The following is a 20,085-nucleotide window of genomic DNA, read 5'->3' on the forward strand; positions in this document are numbered from 1 at the left end:
TTAGCGGAACAGTACCTAGGGTCTGCACATAAATAAAGTTTTTAGGCACAAGCATGAGTTTATATTCTGGTAGGAGAGAGAGACCATGTAAATAATTAATTGTAATATAATGAAATTGGTATAATGATACATGTTTTTTTAATAAGATATACAAGTGGCATAGAGAGAATACATAAGTCTTATTTTAGGGATTAGCTGTTCCAAGAAAGCATCAGAAAAAGAGGTGATACCTCAGTGTAATTTTGGAAGATAAATAATGGTTTGCTTGATGAACCAGTGGAGCTGGAAAAGGGCATTCCTTGAAGGTTTGAAGACATGAAACAACATAATGTGTTTTGGGAGTGACAAAGTAGAATGGTATTCAAAGGAGTGGAAAGTATGAGTTGTGTAAGGATGGAAGAGGAAACTGGGAAGGAATGAATTGTAGAATTTGGTGGTGGTGTGTGTAGGAGGATGGATAGAAGAATAGTCATAAAACCTTAGGCTTAACCTGTTTTGTCTGTTGGATTTGGGGGAACTCTGCTCAAGAATAATTTTCTGATGGAAGTAGTTACTGTTTCTCTTTTTTTTTTTAAGATTTTATTTATTTATTTGACAGACAGAGATCACAAGTAGGCAGAGAGGCAGGCAGAGAGAGAGGAAGTTGAAGCAGGCTCCCTGCTGAGCAGAGAGCCCGATGTGGGGCTTGATCCCAGGACCCTGGGATCATGCATGACCTGAGCCGAAGGCGGAGGCTTTAACCCACTGAGCCACCTAGGCATCCCCTGTTTCTCATTTTTAGCTGTCTTCATTGAAGGCTTCAGTTGTAGTGATTTCCCAGTTCTTTCAGGATCACCAGATAATTTCTCCTCTCTGATCATTTACTTTAAAGGATATAATATCATGAGCATTTTTATAGTAAATAGAGTTCTCAAAAAAAGTCAAATTTAAAACAGTTTGGAAATTTCCAAGAAAGTGGATTCCTAGTTAAATTGATGACTAAGTTTTATACTTGAATCTACACAGTCTGGTTCATATTTTATGACCCGTGTGTTCTAAACAGTGCTATGTACTTTCAGAAACATTTTTAAAAGTTCATATGTTTACACAATATCTAGGGGAATTATTTTTAGGAAAGAAATCTAAACTTCTCAGTAATAATTTATATGGCCTTACATTTTTCTTGGTTCAGGCTAGATGTGTATCTGGCCTTCTGTTTTCTTAAAAATCACATTATGTTTACTTTATGGAAAATGTCTTTACAGTATTTATTTTAGTAGCTTCTCCTTACATTTCTTGGGAATTAATCAAGATGTTTAATTGCTTAGTTATGTGCAGTTTAGTTGAACTATAATACTGAATAGAGAAAATAACATTTTCTTTGCTCTTCTGTCTTCTTGAGTTATTGTAATTAAAAAATTGAGAAGTGTAGTTAACATTCTCTTGAAGGACCTATTTAACTTATCTTGAAAATTTTTAAAAAATCCTTTCTTCTCAGTTAAATTTGAAATACAGAGAAGGGAAAGAGGTCGAGAGACATTCTTTTGTAAGTATCCTGTTTAAATAAGTGCTAGTTGGTAACCCTGGTCAGGAAACACTGAGTCAGTCTACAAGTAGATCTACACATTCTGGGTTTTTAAGCTGTCATTTGCCCCTTCTTGACATACTGGGATGGTCTAACTTTTGCTAAAAATTTTAGAGAAAAGAAAGTCCATGTTAACAACATTTCTTCCTTGTTCTTCCAGCATTTTGGCAACACATTACAACTTCTATGTTTCTTCTTTTCTTTGTTTCAACTTTCACTAAGACAATAGCCTCTTGTCACTTTCAGAAAATATTAAAATAGGTGGTATTTTTTTGGTTGAGAAGCTGGCTATCCTTCTCAATATCCCATATTAAGTGGTTTCTCTTAGATTTCTTTTGTTATCTTGTGATAGGGTCTTCTACATTTTAAATTGTAATTTTGTGCATTTGAAATTTTTCATTTAATTTTTTTTTTAAAATTTAATACTTTAGTTATTTATCAGAGAGAGAGCGCATGAGCACAAGCATGGGGTTGGGGGGTTTGGGGGAAGGGAGCAGCAGGCAGAAGGAGAAGCAGGCTCCCTGCTGAGCAAGCAGCCCAATGTAGTACTTGATCCCTGGTCCCTGGGATCATGACCTGAGCCAAAGGCAGACTCTTAAGTGACTGAGCTACCCATGGGTGTCTCATTTAAATTTTTTTAAAAAATTAGCTTTGGTGACTTTATATAAATACTGAAGGTATTGCTGAGGTCATTATTTTTTTAATACCATGTCTTCTCTATGAAGACCTGGGAGTGGGATAAGGATCTGTTTAGTGTTATAATCAGGAACAATTTTCTTCTCTGGAGCAGTTGACTTGCTTTCATCTTACGCTAGAGCTTTCATTTGTCTCAGTTATTGCAACTCATCTTACTAAAAAATTTTCACATCTTTGTTATTTACCTTATCTATGATTAGACTATTCTTTTTCTGAGCGTTTTTTTTTTTTTTAAATTCAGCTTTATTCAGGTATGACTGACAAAATTGTAAGATGTTTAAGTGTACATCGTGGTGACCCAACACGAATGTATTCTTTTCTTGGTTTTTAAGAACTGAAACTGTCTCTGTAGTGTCTTTAAAGGATTTAATCTTTTCCCCTTTTTACTCTGTTCTTGGCCATTTGTGAGAGTTTTATCAAGGGTAACAATTTAGGGAAAAAAATAGATTATGAACTTGATTATGAATGTCTTCCTAATTCAGTTTTTTCAAATATTACTTTGCATTGAACTAACTATAGCAGACCCCTACTTCTAAAAAATACAGTATTCTAAAGGTTTGAAAATTGACCTTTTGAAATTCTGAATCAGTTTTTTTGGTATGTACAAGACTATTAGTAAGGGTTGTAAAACCAGGCTAATTCATAGCAGCCTGTCCCATAAAATAAACTGTAATCAAATCAATGGGAATCACAGCTAAATTGATATGATGAAAACTTACATTTATTTTGCAAGCAGATACTGTTTAAAAATCTAGTGAGACACTTGTACATGTTTTGAATGGACATTTCAGATACTTTCAAAAGCTTTTGAGATTGATGATACTATATCTAACAAGTCCCAACTTTTAAAAAAATATTTATTTATTTGAGAGAGCACGAGTAGGAGAGGCCAAGGGAGAGGGAGAAAGAGTCTTAAGCAGAGCCAGACATGGAACTTGATCTCATGACCCTTAGATCACAACCTAAGCCAAAACCAAGAGTCAGACGCTTAATAGACTATGCCACTCAGGTGCCCCAAGTCTACTTTAACTTTTAAAATATCAAATAAAACAAAAATTTAAAAAAAATGTATTTCTTCAGATTTCTTGGCAGCCATATTTATGCATTCTAGGAAATAGTTATTGAGATGGGATCAACAGTTGGATCTCCTTCTTTCTGTAAAAGTTACTAGCACTGTTATAAATGTAGGTGAAAATAATAATAAAAGCAATAATAATACCTTATTCATTACTTTTACTATATTACTTTTGTAGTAATATATTACTACAAAATAATGTTTGACACCATACCTGAATATGTTCATGCTAAAGTGATATATTCTCCAAATTATAGTATAAATTAAAACTACTCATCTATAACATAATTTATAGGCAGTTCCCATCCTATAAACAGCACTTAAATATGATATAAGCTGGCCCATACCAGTTTTTAAATTTGACTCGTCTTAAAATACTGTGCATTTATATTAATGTTTTAGTCACTTTTTCATTACAGGAATATTATATTTTAGCCACATAGGCATTTAATGCCTTTCCAACTAGCCTATTAGGAGTTTATTGGCATTTTGCTAAATAACTCTGTGTGTGTGTGTGTGTGTCTGTGCATGCGTATACACAAGTGGTATAAAGGATAGAGAGGGAAAAAAGTTTTACTGTAAGAACTGATAAACTGTTAAGATCATATCTGTGCATTCTTCTTCTTCCTTTCTCTTCTGTCTTCATTGCCATTGAGAGACGTAAGGGTAAGAACAGTTGGAATGAAGAATCTGGGGAATATGGGAGAGTATTTAGCAAGCCAGTTTGTGTGTGTGTGTGTGTGTGTGTGTGTGTGTGCGCGCGAATGGTAGGCAGGGAGGGCAGAGGCAGCTAGATCCCAGCTCTTTCCTCTACATTTAAGAAAATACCCCATCACAGGTGAAAACTTGTGTCTTTTGTTATTAACTCATCTACCTTATAAGCAACAATTTAACTGGCCTACAGAATACTTTTTCTCAATAGTGCAGTCCTGCTCATGGTTGCTGGCTGGCAGCAACAGAGTTGGACTACTAAGAGTACTCTGAAAGCAGTTTATATAAAGTCAGAATGGTGTTTGGATGTCTGTAAGTTTGGTATTTTAATTTATGAAACTGGGAGTACTCAAATGGAAATGCTAGTGACCAAAATATCTGAAGATTATATGAGGAAGTGTTCTAAATTTCAGTGTGAAGTGTTCATATTCTGCATATAAGCCTTGATTTTAAATGTATCATGCTTGGGGTGCCTGGAAGGCTCAGTCGTTTGGATGGCTGCCTGCGGCTCGGGTCTTGGTCCCCGGGTCTTGGGATTGAGCCCCATATCGCGCTCCCTGCTCCGCGGGGAGCCTGCTTCTCCCTCTCCCTCTGCCTGCTGTTCTGCCTACTTGTGCTCTTTTTATCTCTGTCAAATAAATAAATAAAATCTTTAAAAAAATGTATCACGCTTTTGCTGCTAATAACTAAAGCCAATAGGAAGAAAAATAACAGGGGCACCTGGGTGGCTCAGTGGGTTAAAGCCTCTGCCTTCAGCTCAGGTCATGATCACAGGGTCCTGGGATCGAGCCCCGCATCGGGCTCTCTGCTCAGCAGGGAGCCTGCTTCCTCCTCTCTTTCTGTCTGCTTCTCTGCCTACTTGTGATCTCTGTCTGTCAAATAAATAAATTAAAAAAAAAAAGAAGAAAAATAACTTCATATATACAATGCATGGCAATATTTTACAAGCCTAACCCATCAGACATACATGTTGCTTTAGCCACACATGTTTTAAATCAGCCAATTTTTTACAGTTAGACTCTACTTTCAGGTCATAAGAAACGTGGTTTCAAGTGCATTGTAATGTTAAAGTTGATTTAGCAGTCAATTTATTTTAATTTCATCTTTTAATTGCTGTTTGCCTAGGGGATAGTGATCCTAGAAGAATGTCAACTTCCAAAAGACATTTTGAAGAAACAAATACAATTTTCTGACCAGGCGGCTTCATTACATACTACAGGGAATCCCCAGATTCCCCAGGAGATTCCAGATCCTTTACCAGAACAAGATTTTGAAATGTCACCAAGTAGCCCAACACTTCTTCTTCGCAATATAGAAAAGCAGGTAATATGATGGAAGAGTTAAGATATGAGTGGCATGAAATGAGTTTTATTCATTTAATAAACTATTCAAATAAACCTGTGCGTCTGCTTGGGATATTCGTTATTAAGGTTTCCCATTTTACATTACATGCAATTAAAATTTGTAGTATATGATGAGTCTTTCTTATAACATTGATATAATTAAGATTATTTAAATATATAAAATATTGGTACACAGCCATAGGATGATAACTCATTTGTACTAGGATTAGAATATCTTTTTTCAAGCAAAATTGTTCATCATTGGACTTTTTTTCATGAAGAAAGAACAGTGATACCATTTAATAGATCTGAATCTACTTATAAATTAATAGAATTGATCAGTTTATTGATAGAGATTTTTAGTGAAAGAGATCAGAATATGAATTCTTTTTGTTAAAAAAGTTCATGTAAATAAATGGCGACTAAGCCCCTAACAAATTATTTTGATTCTAAAGCTTTTCCTAATATTGAAATTCAATTATGGATGACTCCAGAAGTTTAATTACTCTGTCCTCTGTCTGTCCTTTGAAATCACACCATTTATTTTTATTTAGATTTTGGTGGCTCTTGAACAAAGCTGGCTTTATAAGAGTTTGTTACCTTACAACCAATCTAAATCTGCTGAAGTATACCTAGTTGGGATCACAGCTACATAGTTCCCTTGTTTCAGTGAGTAAGGTGGATTCATGCTTGCTCACATCTAATTTTTCTAGGTTTTTCTGTCATATATTGTGAAATTAGTACCAGGCTACTACTGTTTTATTCCTGGTAAGTCAAAGTATGGTGCAATACCTCTTACTCCATATTTGTTCAATTTACAGTTGCCTAGAGTTTTTTTCTTAGTTGCATAATTGCACAAATTCATAATCAAAATACTTTTATGAATACTTTATAATCCAGAAAGTTCTTTTTAAATTATCTAGTGTTAAATTGGAATGTACTTTACCATATAAGTGGTGTTTTAAATAGTGTTGGTTATGGGGCACCTGGGTGGCTCAGTGGGTTAAGCCGCTGCCTTCGGCTCAGGTCATGATCTTGGAGTCCTGGGATCGAGCCCCGCATCGGGCTCTCTGCTCAGCAGGGAGCCTGCTTCCTCCTCTCTCTCTGCCTGCCTCTCTGCCTGCTTGTGATCTATCAAATAAATAAATAAAATCTTTAAAAAAAAAAATATTGTTGGTTATGTTCCCACTTCCCTCTCTTTTCACCACCCTTTGAGTTTGGCCATGTTTCACACTCCAGAAAAATGTATTTGCTTGGTCAGTCAGGTCTTCTGTTTTCTTTACCTGTAGGTCACTGCTTATCCTTTGGAGAGAGATTTTTTATATTCTTTCTTTCTCCTTGGTAGCAACAATTTGTTTTATTAGACCTGAGTTAACATCGGAACTGGCTAATTTCCAGGGTCCAGTGCAAAATGAAATTACATAGCTCTTTGTTAAAAACAATTTTGAAGAGATTTAAGTCAGTGACAGCAGGGCATTAACCAATCATGGGATCCTTCTGAGGGCAGCCCTGTGCAACTGCTCAGGTTGTTTCCCCATGAAGTTGGCCCTGGGTATTATGTTTATTTTTGGTCCCATTGTTGACAGGAGTGCTAGAGGCTTTGAAAGAGAAGGGAACCAGGACTTGTGAGAACACTGGCAATGGGTCTGGATATAGGAAGTGTAGAGCAAAAGGATAAGAAAGGGACTGCAGCAATCTCTTGTAGAGGTCATTATTAAATTGCCTATGAACAGGTCATTTGCTCTTGTAGCATATGCTAGTAATGTTTTTATAGGCCAATTAAAAACATTGTTTTCAAATACTTGCTGAAGAGGGTTGAGAATTAAGTGTCAGGGTTAGCAGGCTTGATATTACACATATTTTTCTTAAGATAACCTGTTGGTATGTAACTGTTGTTCACTGATCTTAGTGGACCTTGAGAACAGATCAAGTATTGAATGATTTGATTAAGTTAATTTTGTTAGGGCAATGTTTTATTTACCAAACAAAACTTATTTATGTATCTCAAAAGCAATTAAAGAGTTGATAATTAAAATATAAAGGCACTGTTGAGTTATATAATGGTACCAGTTTTAAAAAATAACATTGATTTATAGTATTAATGTAGACTTATATTATCAGATAATGTATTTTGTTCAGAAATTAAAAGGTGACTTTCTTTTAGAACTTTAGGTAATTTGAAAAAAGTTTCACATGGGTGTGTTTACATTTAAAACCTTGTTATCCAGTAGCTAGTAAGTGTTTTAACTTTCAAGTTTGATAGTTTTTGCTTTCAAAGTTTAAATTACTCCTGTCCTAATTTACTTTTTTCTCATTTTTACTCTGATTTTCTTAGGCCAAACATGGACTCAGATATTTGAGGTTTTATTGGGCTGGATTGGTTGGTGGCTAGGCTGTTCTTCTGGACCAATTATTCACACATACTTAACCAGTTACCTCAGGGGGGTTAGAAGATTTTTAATGGTATTTTTGTCAGTGGAACAATGAGAAGACTCTATCAGTGTTTCAGACTGAAAAATATGAGATACTTTATAAATTTCTTTGTATGACTAATAATGAGTGCTTACTAAGTTTATCAAGAATCTATTTGTATTGATTTTGAAAATGATCTTTAATCTAAAAATGAGTAATCATTTTTAAAATGAAGTCATTAGGTATGTATTATTTTTCAAGAAAGTAAATGGTGAAAACATTTCAGGGTCTTTTTCAAGACTTTGAAGAATTCAAATATTAGATTTACTAATTATTATCTCATTATTTCTAATAGCATATTATTTTCATATAAATGAAAATTTTAAAAATAATTATTTCATATACCCCTCTATTTTCTAATGGAATATCTTTCAATTAATAAAAATGGTGAAATAGGACTACATATTAAAAAAATAAAATCATACATTATTAAGTGAGAAAACCAGGTCATAGAAAATTTATGTGACATGATTTAATTAAAATTGTGTGTGTGCACGTACGCTTGTACTTGTGTAGGTGTACGTGTGTAGATGCATTTTGTATGCACTCATGCTTGCACAGACTCAAAAAAACTTAGTCTAGAGGGATGGTTGTATACTAAGATATTAGCAGTAGTATTTCTCTGTGTAATATGAATACACGTGATTTTCTTTTCCTTTTTTGAGCCTTTTAATATTTGCCCTTTTTTGTATAATAAACATAGACTATGTGTGTAATGAAAATAATTGTCATTCTTTTGTAGAAACATACTGTTTCCAGTGATAAGGCTATGCTTATTATAATTATTGTAGGTTATTGTTTTGAGAATAATTTTATAAATTTATTATTTATTATGTATTAATTCTATATAATATATTTATGTACAAATATATATAATATATTTATGTACAAATATATTATGTATATTTAAGTTTGGAATAAGGATCAATTGAAATTTGAGTACCTAAACAAACCTGATATTTTTGAGTTAGGAAAAATACTGAGAAACAGCGTGACATTGGATTCAAGTCTGAATTTGAATCCTAGCTCCATTTCTTACCAACTTTATAATCCTTATTCAAGCTACTTAATCTTTTTTGGCTTCAATTTCCTCTGCTGTAATTGATTTTAATAATAGAAATACCAGTAGTTCTAATACTAACTACTTTGCAGGTTGGTTATAAAGATTAGAAATTATCTATGTTTAGTGCTTTGTGTAGTGCCTGGCATATAGTAGGCAGTAAATTATAGCTATGATTTTATTGTTATTAACTTAGCTGCCTTAAAGAAAATATTATGTAGATGCTGTTAGCTAAATTCAAATGTTTTAAGATGATAGGATGCGTAGATAAAGAAACTGTAATAAAAACGGATATAGAAAAGGAAGAGTACTTTAAAATGTAGATTTATTTATAATAAGTGGAAAAATTAGTAGTAGTATAAATCATCTTTGTAGATTAAAATATTGACTAAAACATAAACATTTGCTAACGGTGTGAGAACTAACTCAAATTTCTTGCTTAGCAGTAGTAAAAAGTTAATATTTTTCTTGCAGAGTGCACAGTTGACTGAGATCATCAACAGTTTGATTGCCCCTCTCAACTTGTCCCCAACTTCATCACCCCTATCCTCCAAATCCTGTAGCCATAAATGTCTGGCTAATGGAATTTCCAGGAGGTAGGTATCAGTGGGATAGTTTGGCTTCTAAATTTGGCTTTGTTTTGTTTTGTTTTATTTGTTTATTTATTTATTTATTTGATCTTTTAAATAGTATAGTTGCTTTTTTCTTCTTCCTTAAGCACTGTTAGAGTACAATCAGTAGGTCATGAAACATTTTTAGATATCATCAAACATATATAATTAATGTAACTATAAACTTGAGAATGGGAAAGAGTGTTTTCCAGGATATAAAATGTTTCTGAAAAAAGAAAAATAGTGATACCATTTGCTACAGAAGTATTGATTTTTTAACATACCTTCCATTTTGTACGTTTCCTGTTCTTTAACTCCATATTGCTCTTTTAATACATTTTAAGAAAAAAAGACTCTAGATATAGCTTGGGCAGAGAAGACTGGTAAATATCATCCATAAAATTCAGCTTTAGTTTCACTTAATCATTTTGTATCTCAGCTTTTATAAGATAAAATTTTTCTCTGAATATAATTAGTAATTACTATAACCTTTAGCAATTTATCATATCAGTGAATACACACACGCATATAAATGGTATCCTAATTCCTTTTTTGTGAACAGCTTTGTGTTCTTTTATTTTGTTTATTTTTCTATTTTAAAGATTCAGTTAGAATTAAAGATACAGAATATGTTTAATTTTTTTCAAATAAAATTGGAATGTGGGCCTCTTTACCTACCATGGAAGACTAATGTAATTTAGCAATGGGGAATATTTATATTAATAATTATATGATTTATTGTTAAATTTTGTTTACTATAGCATGAAAGGAAAATGTATACCATGGCGAAAATTATGTTAAGTAGCTATCACATTCTTCACGAGATTAGTAGATATAAACTGAGTCCTAAAATAAATATACTGTTACTTGGGTTTTAGTTCTAATTTGTTATTTTGAAAATCTAATTTTTAAAATTTCCACTGTTTCATTTGTGCTGGGTCATTTATTCACAATCTGTCACAGAAGAAGTTCTGTTGGTTTTGTTTTCCTGTTTATTGATTTTATATATTCATTCCTTGTATCACCGATGATTCACTTTGAAAGCAAAGATCCTCACATATTGTATAGCGCAACTCTGATATCTTCATTTAGGAGAACATATGCTGATTAAGAAAATCATAATTTAAAAAAAGGAAGTCATAAATTACAAGTTAGCCCTTAAACACCATTAAATTGGTGTGGAAACATCGTGATTTGAGTCAAGCCGATTTTAGGTAACGTTTTGTTTACCTAACCAGGCGTTACACTGTTACATACATAAGTGTGTGTGTATCTGTGTAGGTTATCATTTTAGTGTACTTGCCTATATTTTTGGTTATTCGCACAGTATTTATTGCATATCTATTTGCTGTATGTCACATAGTCAAAATACTAGGTTACAAAGATGAAGACAAGTCTCCACTTTTAACTAGCCTGCAGTCTCATAGGTGAAATATTATTTAGAATGTATAATAATAAAGGAATTGTGGACAGTTATTTGAATATCTGATTTTATTGACTTTCATAGTTGAAAAGATACCCATAAAGATCCATGCTTCCAAATGAAAGAGATGTTAACATTTGCTTTATTTACCTAACATGAACCTTTTTCAATTCTGTTTACTAGTAGTTCACAGGTTCTTCTTGAAATCTGCTAGTAATTGCCATCTTTCCTGATGTCAGGTATTTGTTCCTACAAATTAACTGGAAGGTTTATTTTTGAAAGTTTGTAACAGGGGGTTATGAGGGAAATTAGGAAAAAAAATGTTTATAACAAGTTTAAAACCTACTTAAATTCTTTGATAGATGAGATAAAAATTTGTTCTCCAAATTTTTGAAGTATTCTGATATGTGTTTTAATTAATTTTACTAATTTATTTATTTTTGGCAGTAATCAACATGTTTTCAGAATGCTTTTTATATAAATGCTTTTTTCCTTTTGAAAAGCATTTTTTTTTCAAAAAGCATTTTCACATTTGTTGTCAAAATATATTTCTCTTGAAGAAAAGATTTCATTTTCTAGCATTTGCTAGAAAATGTAATTAGCTACCTTTCATCAAAGAGAAGGTGAGCAGGGTGCCCAGGTGGTGAGTCAGTTCAGCATCTGACTCTTGCTTTCAGCTCCAGTCATTATCCTCAGGGTCTTGAGGTAATGAGCTCAAGCCCTGCCTCAGGCTCATTGCTGGGCATGGAGCATGCTTAAGATTTTCTCTCTCTCCCTCTGTTCAAACCACCCCCCCCCCACCAAAAAAGGTGAGCAAATTTAGAATATTAGGGTTTTTGTTTAAAATATTTGATTTAGCTTTAAGTTTAATAATTATTTTGAAGTGCTTTGTTACCACAAACTGTGGGATACTTCTAGTTTCATTAAAATTTTTGTAAAAATTCTCTTTATGATGATATATACTATAATATACAAATCTATTTAACTGGGAACATAGAAACTGGAATATTTTGAAGATAAGAGAGTAATAACTTTGAAGGAAACGTAGAAAATTTTGAGGATTTGTGGTGGTTGTGTCAGATGCTAAAGGAAGGTCTGAAAAATGTCTCTTGGTTTTGCCAGTTATAAATTGAGACCGTAGCGCAAGCAGTGTAGTGGTATGATGGAGAGGGATAGAGTGGGCTGATAAGAGAACTGGACATGAAGTAGAGAGAAGGAGTCAAGATTACACTTTAAAAGTTGCTGACTGTAAAGGCTATAATGAAATGGATGTACAAGGTCAAGAAAGATTTTTCTTTTTAAAATAGAAGAAATGTAAGTATCTTTATTAAAATGAAGGGAAAGAGCTAGAGATGGTAAATGAAATATATATCATAAAGTTATGGGGGATTTTATATAAGGTGGAAATACACTTGTTCCTTTAGAGTGGCATCACAGAGGTTAAGATGGGTGTAGATAAAGTTGTTTATAAGTGGTTGTTGGCAAGTTAGGAGTGGGAAAGGAAGCTGTAGGAGTTAGATAAAGGTTTGGATAGACATCGACTGGTCAAACATTCTCTCTTCCCTTCATTTCCCTTCCTTTTCCTCCTTTTTTTTGTAACATGAAATAGCCTACCCCTGGAGAATGATGTTTTGTGGTTTCTAAGTTTTTTTTTTTTAACCTCTTAACTATATTGCAAAAAATGCAATATAATTGATATTTGTAAAACTAAGAATTTTAAAGTATTCTCTAATTGAACTTTTTATAAAATAAACAAGTACCTAATAGTGAAATTCTGTAAATTTAATAGATTATTTTATAGTACTCACATTTGAGAATATTACCATAGATTTTGAAAATTACATGGAAACAAGATTTTATAGTAATAACGAAAAAGTTTTGGTTTAAAAATATCTGTACTGAAGGAAGGTGAAATTTATCTATTTATGAGCCTTTTGCTCCTGGGAATAAAATGTTAAATAAGGCCCAATTTTATTTCTTTGTGTTTTTCCAACATCGTTTTTATTTTTTTCTTCACATGTAATTATATATGAAGAAAACATCTTTAAGAATCAGAGGTTTTCAAGACTAAGGGCTTACTTAATGTTATTCAAACTCGACCCTCAATCAGAAGACACTTTCTGAAGATGTCCCATTAAGCACAAAAATACTGTTCATTTTATGTATTTAAGTAAAAGTGAAGGTAGGGAAATTAATCATTTGAATAAGAACTTTTAAAATCCTGATAAAATGTACATAATACAGAATTTACTGTTTTAACCATTTTTATGTTTAGTGCATTAAGTATATTCACATTGTTATGCAACAGTCACATTCACGTTGTTGTGCAACGATCACCATTATCCATCTCCAGAACTGTTTTCATCTTCCTAAACTGAAACTCCATACCCGTTAAACAATAAGGACCCATTCTTCCTTCTTCGCATTCCTTGGCAACCACCAATCCACTTTGTGTCTCTATGGATTTGACTACGCTAGGCATCTCCTATAACCAAAATCATACAGTATTTGTCCTTTTGTGAGTGGTTTATTTCACTTAGCATAATGTCATCAAGGTTCATCCATTATAGCATGTATCAACATTCCCTTCTGAAGATTGAATAATATTCCATTCTATGTGTAGACCAAATTTTGTTTAGTCATTGATCCCTGGGTCAACGTAGGAATAGCTACCTTTTGGCTATTGGGAATAATGCTGCTGTGAACATGAGTATACAAATATCTATTTGAATCCTTTTTTTTTCTTTTTGTTTGAGTCCTTGCTTTTAATTTTTTTGACATATGCTCAGAAGTGGAATTGCTGGATTGAATAAGAATACTTTATTTTTTATTTTGAAAATAAGAAATTAGTGAATATTAATGATATTTCTAAGCCAAAAGCTAAGAAAAAGCAAGAAACCAGAAAAGTAAGCAAAACGCAGCATCTGTGTTTGTCTGAGGCCAAATTCTGACAAAATTAAGTTGGTTTTTAATAGCTTTGTGGGAAAAGAAAGAGAAATCAAGCCAAATCAAAAATCAAATGAAGTTTTAATAGGTTGTGAGGTTAGAAGAAGATAAAGCTGAAATAAATCAAAATACTGTCTGTGGTAGGGAGATGAAATGAAATCCTCCTCCATGGGTGACAGCCTTAGAATAAATGTAAATCAGAAGGAAAACTGTTTCCCTTCCCCATGTAGGGCACCATGGGGAAAGCTGCCTTGGTGCTGAGCAGAGCAGAAACAAAAGAAAACAAAACCTATTTATCTTTGAGATAGCCTGACCATGGTGGGGACTTTCACATGGATTTTCAGTTCAAATTTGCATTAATGGGTCATCCAAGGAATCCCTAGTGTAAAATGGTTTTGGAATAGGTGATACTATAAGGTAGATGGCAGAGGCAAGTGTAGCTTCTCTCTGGAGGAAGGCATCATCTTTCTTAGCTCCTGGAAATTCTCAGGAATAGTTTTTCAAGGCAGTGATCAGCACACAGTTAAATGTAATCAGATGTATGAGAGAGCAATAAGAGTAAGAATAAAAAGAAAATAATAGCAAAAAGAGATCACAAAGTTTTCAGATATTAGAATTATCAAACACTGATTATTTTTTTAAAATGGTGCTTAATTTGATTTTAGAAATAAAAGGTAGGCTTGAAAATATTGCAGGGAAGAAACTGTAAAAGTTACATAGCACATTTGAAAAAGGTCCAAATAAAATTTCTGAAAAAATACTGACATTAAGTGAGTTTGGCAACATTGACACAATTGAAGAGAGAACATGTAACAAGAAGCTAGATTAGAAGAAAAGTTCCAGATTGTAGGTAAAGAAATAAAACTATGGAAAATAAATAAGAGTAATTTAAAAATTTGAGAACATACTGAGCAGGTCTAACATAAGACTTAACTGGAGACCTGAATGAAGCTAGAGAATGGAACAGAAGCAATATTTGAAGAGAGATTGGCTGAAAAATTACCCAATCTGATGAGAGACACCAAATTCAGGAAGCCAGATACAGATTCTTAAGCAGGACAAATGAAAAACTCCCTAGAAACAGGAAATGGTTGGGTGGTGGGGGTGCTGGGTGGGGTGTTGGAACAAAGACAAATGGAACATCTAAAAGCAATAGCAGTGGTGGAGAAGGAAGAAGACATCACCGGAACAGTTTGATTAACAGCTGACTTCTCAAGAGTAGTAATGAGAGCCACAGTACAGTGGAATGGTATCTTCAGTGTGTTGAAAGGAAATAACTGCCTAGAAATTCTATACCCAGAGAAAACCTCTTCAAAGTCTGTCTTTAGACAAATCAAAACTAAGGAGTAGGTCACTGGTAGACTCTAATTATAATGATAACCATAAAGGGTCTGTTTCAAGCAATGGAAAGTGAGGATCCTAGATGAGTCATTTAAGATGCAAGAAGGAACTAAGGACAAATGAAATAGTAAATAATAATATGGATATATGTAAACAAATAGTAAAACATGTCTAGCGGGGCTATTAAAAAAAAACCCCATGGCAACAATAGTACACATGTCAGGAGGAAGGTAAATGGTTTTAAATTGTTCTCAAGTCCTTTAGTTATTCAGGACACTGGTAAAAGTACTGATTGTGATTTAACTTTTTATCGTTCTATGTTAAATATGAAGAGGAGGTCCACATGGTAGGGAGGAGGCTTCATAGGTGCCAGTAATATTCCATTTCTTGGCCTGAATGATGATTATGGGACAGTGGAAGAGTAGAAGAAGCATTACTTCATATTTACAAGTTAAACATCATATAGACATTTTATGGACTTATTTATAGGTATCTGATATTTTACAATCAAAAAGTTCAGAAAAATGGGGCTCAAATTTTGTGCAAAAGGGTGAACAGCGGCCACTATAGGTTTGGAAAAAAAATACATAAATGGCATTATTATCCTAAACCTCTGAGCAAAATTTGACTAGTTGCACACTGTTTAAATAATAAACATAGGATATCAAAATTTTAAGACAGGAAGAGGAATATATTTAATTTGTTGAAAGGGAAACAATTGTTACTTCAACATGTTACTTTAAAATTTAGTGATAAAAAATGACCTAGTTTTCGATATTAGAACCCTGGCCCTTTTCTTTATCTGTCAAATCTGTCTTAATCTAGGGTGTCGGTTCCGTCTTTTTCAATGAAAGCGTTCATACGTGTGGGAAGCACATGAAGACTGGCTAAAGACAAGGACCTATAGCTGTAGTGTAAAATGTCTCCTCTGATCTGAAAAGTACTCTTACATGTGCTTGTGAATTTTGAATTGCATACTTAGCTGAGATGTGTAAACCAGTACAAATGTTAGACCTAATAATAGCAGTATAATAGTAGGAAGTTACAGAATATAGATACAGACAATAGGTATATTCACCTTTTGAAGTAAAGGTAATGACAGGATAGGAAAGTGATAGGAAATTTGGTAATTTGCTGTGATAAAGGATATATATTTACCTTATAGTTCTTAAAAGTCATTGTGGTGTCTAAATATTTATATTCTCTTTGCTCCAAAATTTTATCAACTCTTTTTTTTTTTTTTAAAGATTGTATTTGTTTATTTAACAGAGATCACAAACAGGCAGAAGAGCAAGCAGAGAGAGACAGAGGGGGAAGCAGGCTCTTTGCTGAGGAGAGAGCCCAATGCGGGGCTTGATCGCAGGACCCTGGGATCATGACCTGAGCTGAAGGCAGAGGCTTTAACCCACTGAGCCACCCAGGTGCCCCAAAATTTTACCAAGTCTTAACCAACATTTGGCAATGACTCAGTTTCCACTCTTACCCAATTTTTACAATCATACTTTCTTAAAAAGTACATGTTAAAATGTAGTATGCCACAAAACAGATCATTGAGAGTTAAGTATATCTTATAGTAAACATATCAGATATTGAGAGTAGTATATGATTATATGAGAAGTGTAAATAAGACAGTATATACAGAACTCTTATAACAATGCCTGGCATATAAGAAACAGCCTAATAATGTTAACCACTGATATTTTTATGTAAGGACATACTATGTATGTTAAAACTGTATATTTTAAGTATGTGTATTAAAATTGTAGGCATTCTTATTTCTTTCATTTTATGGCATTATACTAGTTACTGATTTAGAACTGTTCTTAATTAAAAAAAAAAAAAAAGTGCTTCCAAATGGCCTGAGTTATGATGAGGATTTTAAGGGATGTCTGGGTGGCTCAGTCAGTTAAGCGTCTGCCATTGGCGCAGGTCATGATCCTGGGGTCCTGGGACCAAGTCCCACACTGGGCTTTCTTTTTAGTGGGGACCCTGCTTCTCCCTCTGCCTGCCGCTCCCCTACTTGTGCTTTCTCTCTCTCTCTCTCTCTGACAAATAAATAAAATCTTTATTAAAAAATAATAAGGATTATAAGGCCTATGTAGGGCCAGCTATTACTGAACATTCATTACATAGGTTCAGCGAATCAGAGGTACCACCTCTTTCTCCATCATATCTCTTGGGGAGATGTAAAGATGCTGTCCTGACTTTGGTCTGCCTAATTTGGTAAGGGACCTTGTAATTAAACCAATTACTTGAAAATTCAGGGTAAACACAGTTTTATTGGGTTTTATTCTCAAATTACATAAAGTATCTCCTCACAAGACTATCTTGGGACATTTAATCCCCCCCATTGTAACTTGTATTCATTTTCAATCAATTATAGTATTTTTTATGATTTAGTGGTTTTGAGAGAACTTGTGGTTATGCATATAGCATTTACATTTTATATATTCTTTTTGTTTTAGACATTTTGTGACCTTGGGCAAGTCATTTAATCTCTTCGCATCTTATTTCTTTAGCTTTAAATTTACTGGGACACAAATATTTATAAAGTAGCTTCTAGTACTAATATTCTTCAATTAATGTTTAGTTTTGAGGAATTCCTTTTTTTTAAACAAGTGAACAATAAAAACAAAGATTTCAAAACAGCCTAAAATATATCTTTTTGTCACATGACTCGTGTTTTTCTTTGGATGTAATCATTTTATGTTAGTACAAATCAAGAGATTTAGTGAATAGAGAAAAATTACTTTATTCAACATGCCTTAGTTAACATTATAGCATAATCTAGAGGTTATTATGAAGGAGGTATTTAAGACAGTATGAGGAATAGGGATTCTACTCAAGTGCTAGAAACTTTCATATAAACCAAGAATTGTTTAAGAAAATTTATTACATACTGCCTTTCTTGGATGATACTGAAGTTAATTAAATTTTTCTTTGATTACTCAGGCTCATGACTGGCCACATCCTCAGGGAAGTATGGAGATTAATAGCTGTATATCTGTAAAATAATTTACTTGATAGTAAATATCTACTGAGTAGCCTCAGTGTGCTAGATACTGGATTGGGCAGTAAGGATACATGTTGAACAAAAACACATGTGGTCTCTGTACTCAAGGTATAAAGTGTGGGTGGGAAAAAAATGACATCAACCAAATAATCATAGACATAGATGCATAATTTTAAACCCTGATCAAGTGCTATGAGAAAACTCATTGTTAAGAATATTCCTTTGTGGGGTGCTTGGGTGGTGCAGTCAGTTAAGTGTCCGACTTTTGGTTTCAGCTCAGGTCATGATCTCAAGTCCTGATCTCAGGGTCGTGGGATCAAGCCCCATGTTGGGCTCTGCAGCTTAGTGCCGAGTTGGCTTGAAACTCTCTCCCTTTCCCTCCGCCCCTGCCCCCCATTTTCTCTCTCAGATAAACCTTAAGAAAAGGGGGGGGGGTTGCCTGGGTGGCTCAGCTCGTTGAACTTTTGATTTCAGCTTAGGTAATGGCCTTAGTGTCATGGCATCAAGCCTTGTGAGATTCTCTCCCTCTCCTCCTCCCCTGCTCATGCATATGCTCATACAATCTCCCTCTCTCTCAAATAAAATAAACATTAAAAAAAAATAATAACATCCCTTTGGGCGGCGCCTTGGTGGCTCAGTCTGTTAAGCATCCAGCTCTTGATTTTGGCTCAGGTCGTGATTTCAGGGTCATGAGATTGAGCCCATTGTCAGGCTCTGCGCTGGGCATGGGGCCCTTCTTAAAATTCTCTCTTCCTCTTCTCTCCTGCCCATCCCTGTTTGCGAGCACTCTCTCTCTCTCTCAAAAAAAAAAAAAAATTACAAAATCAAAAATATCCCTTTGAAATCAGACAAATCTGAGATCAGTTCCAACTCTGAGCCAACTTTGGTAGCATTGTATTCTTGGGCAACTTTCTAAATCATAGTTCAAATGAAACAAGTCTGCTTCCTGGATTGTTGTAAGGATCAAATGAAATAACAAGTGTGAGAGTATTTTGTTTTGTTTTGTTTCATTTCATTTTGTTTTAACTTGTTCATTTTCTGTCTTCCTGGATGAGAATATAAGCTCCATGAGAGCAGGAACTTTTTTTAGTCTGACTTATTAACTGCTCATTTCCTAGCATCTAGATCAGTGAGTGTCACATTATGGGCATGAGTAGATATTTGTTGAATGAATGAAATGTCTTTTAAGATTTCTTGCAGGTAATCAGCATTCCATAAAAAAAATATTTTGTACTCATTTCTCTTTTCTCCCCATAGTCAGATTGATATTTTCAGCATTGCTCTCATGGCTATCTCCTGCAGTTCTGCTTTGTCTCATCTAATTTATTGATGGACTAGAAAATCAGGTAACAAAAGCGGTAGAAATATTTGTATTATAATAAGAGACATTCTCTAGTAAGAAAGAAGTCCTCTCCTAACAGTAACAGGAGTGAACTTTTGTGTATGAACAGTGAGGTTTTTGGGTTATTTGAAAGGATTTTGTGATTTCATCCATCTTCTGTATACTTGGGATTGCCAGATAAGTAATCTCATAGGTGAAGTATTACAGTTCTTCTAACAAAGGGTACTTATTCTAGCTTTATATCATATTATATCATAATTTTTGTGTATAATTAGGTTAGAAGAATTTTAAGATTTTAATATTTAAAGGTTGGCCACCTATTCTGTATATTAATTTTTAGGGGATCACATAAAGTTTATTGTTGGATATAATTTAATAAAATCTTTAAGGTGATTTTTATAATATCCTAATGAACTGTTCTCTCACTATGTCTAAAGTAAATTCGCCTGGTTAGTTATTTTCCAGGCTACCTATTTGCCCACTTGTTA

At 33.7% G+C, this 20,085-nt stretch overlaps 1 protein-coding gene across 4 annotated transcripts in view; it reads left to right on the forward strand.

Moving 5' to 3' along the window:
- Positions 1–20,085, forward strand: part of KANSL1L (KAT8 regulatory NSL complex subunit 1 like) — a 139,055-nt gene that overhangs the window by 41,956 nt on the left and 77,014 nt on the right. For all 4 annotated transcript variants that reach the window (XM_032859902.1, XM_032859903.1, XM_032859901.1 and 1 more), the window contains exons 4-5: positions 5,172–5,369; positions 9,396–9,517. In XM_032859902.1, the coding sequence (XP_032715793.1) occupies positions 5,172–5,369; positions 9,396–9,517 (320 nt within the window). The remainder of the gene's footprint in view (positions 1–5,171; positions 5,370–9,395; positions 9,518–20,085) is intronic.

This window comes from Lontra canadensis, unplaced genomic scaffold, assembly GCF_010015895.1.
Source record: "Lontra canadensis isolate GAN:19392208 unplaced genomic scaffold, GSC_riverotter_1.0 scaffold18, whole genome shotgun sequence".
In the NCBI taxonomy this organism is placed as follows: domain Eukaryota; kingdom Metazoa; phylum Chordata; class Mammalia; order Carnivora; family Mustelidae; genus Lontra; species Lontra canadensis.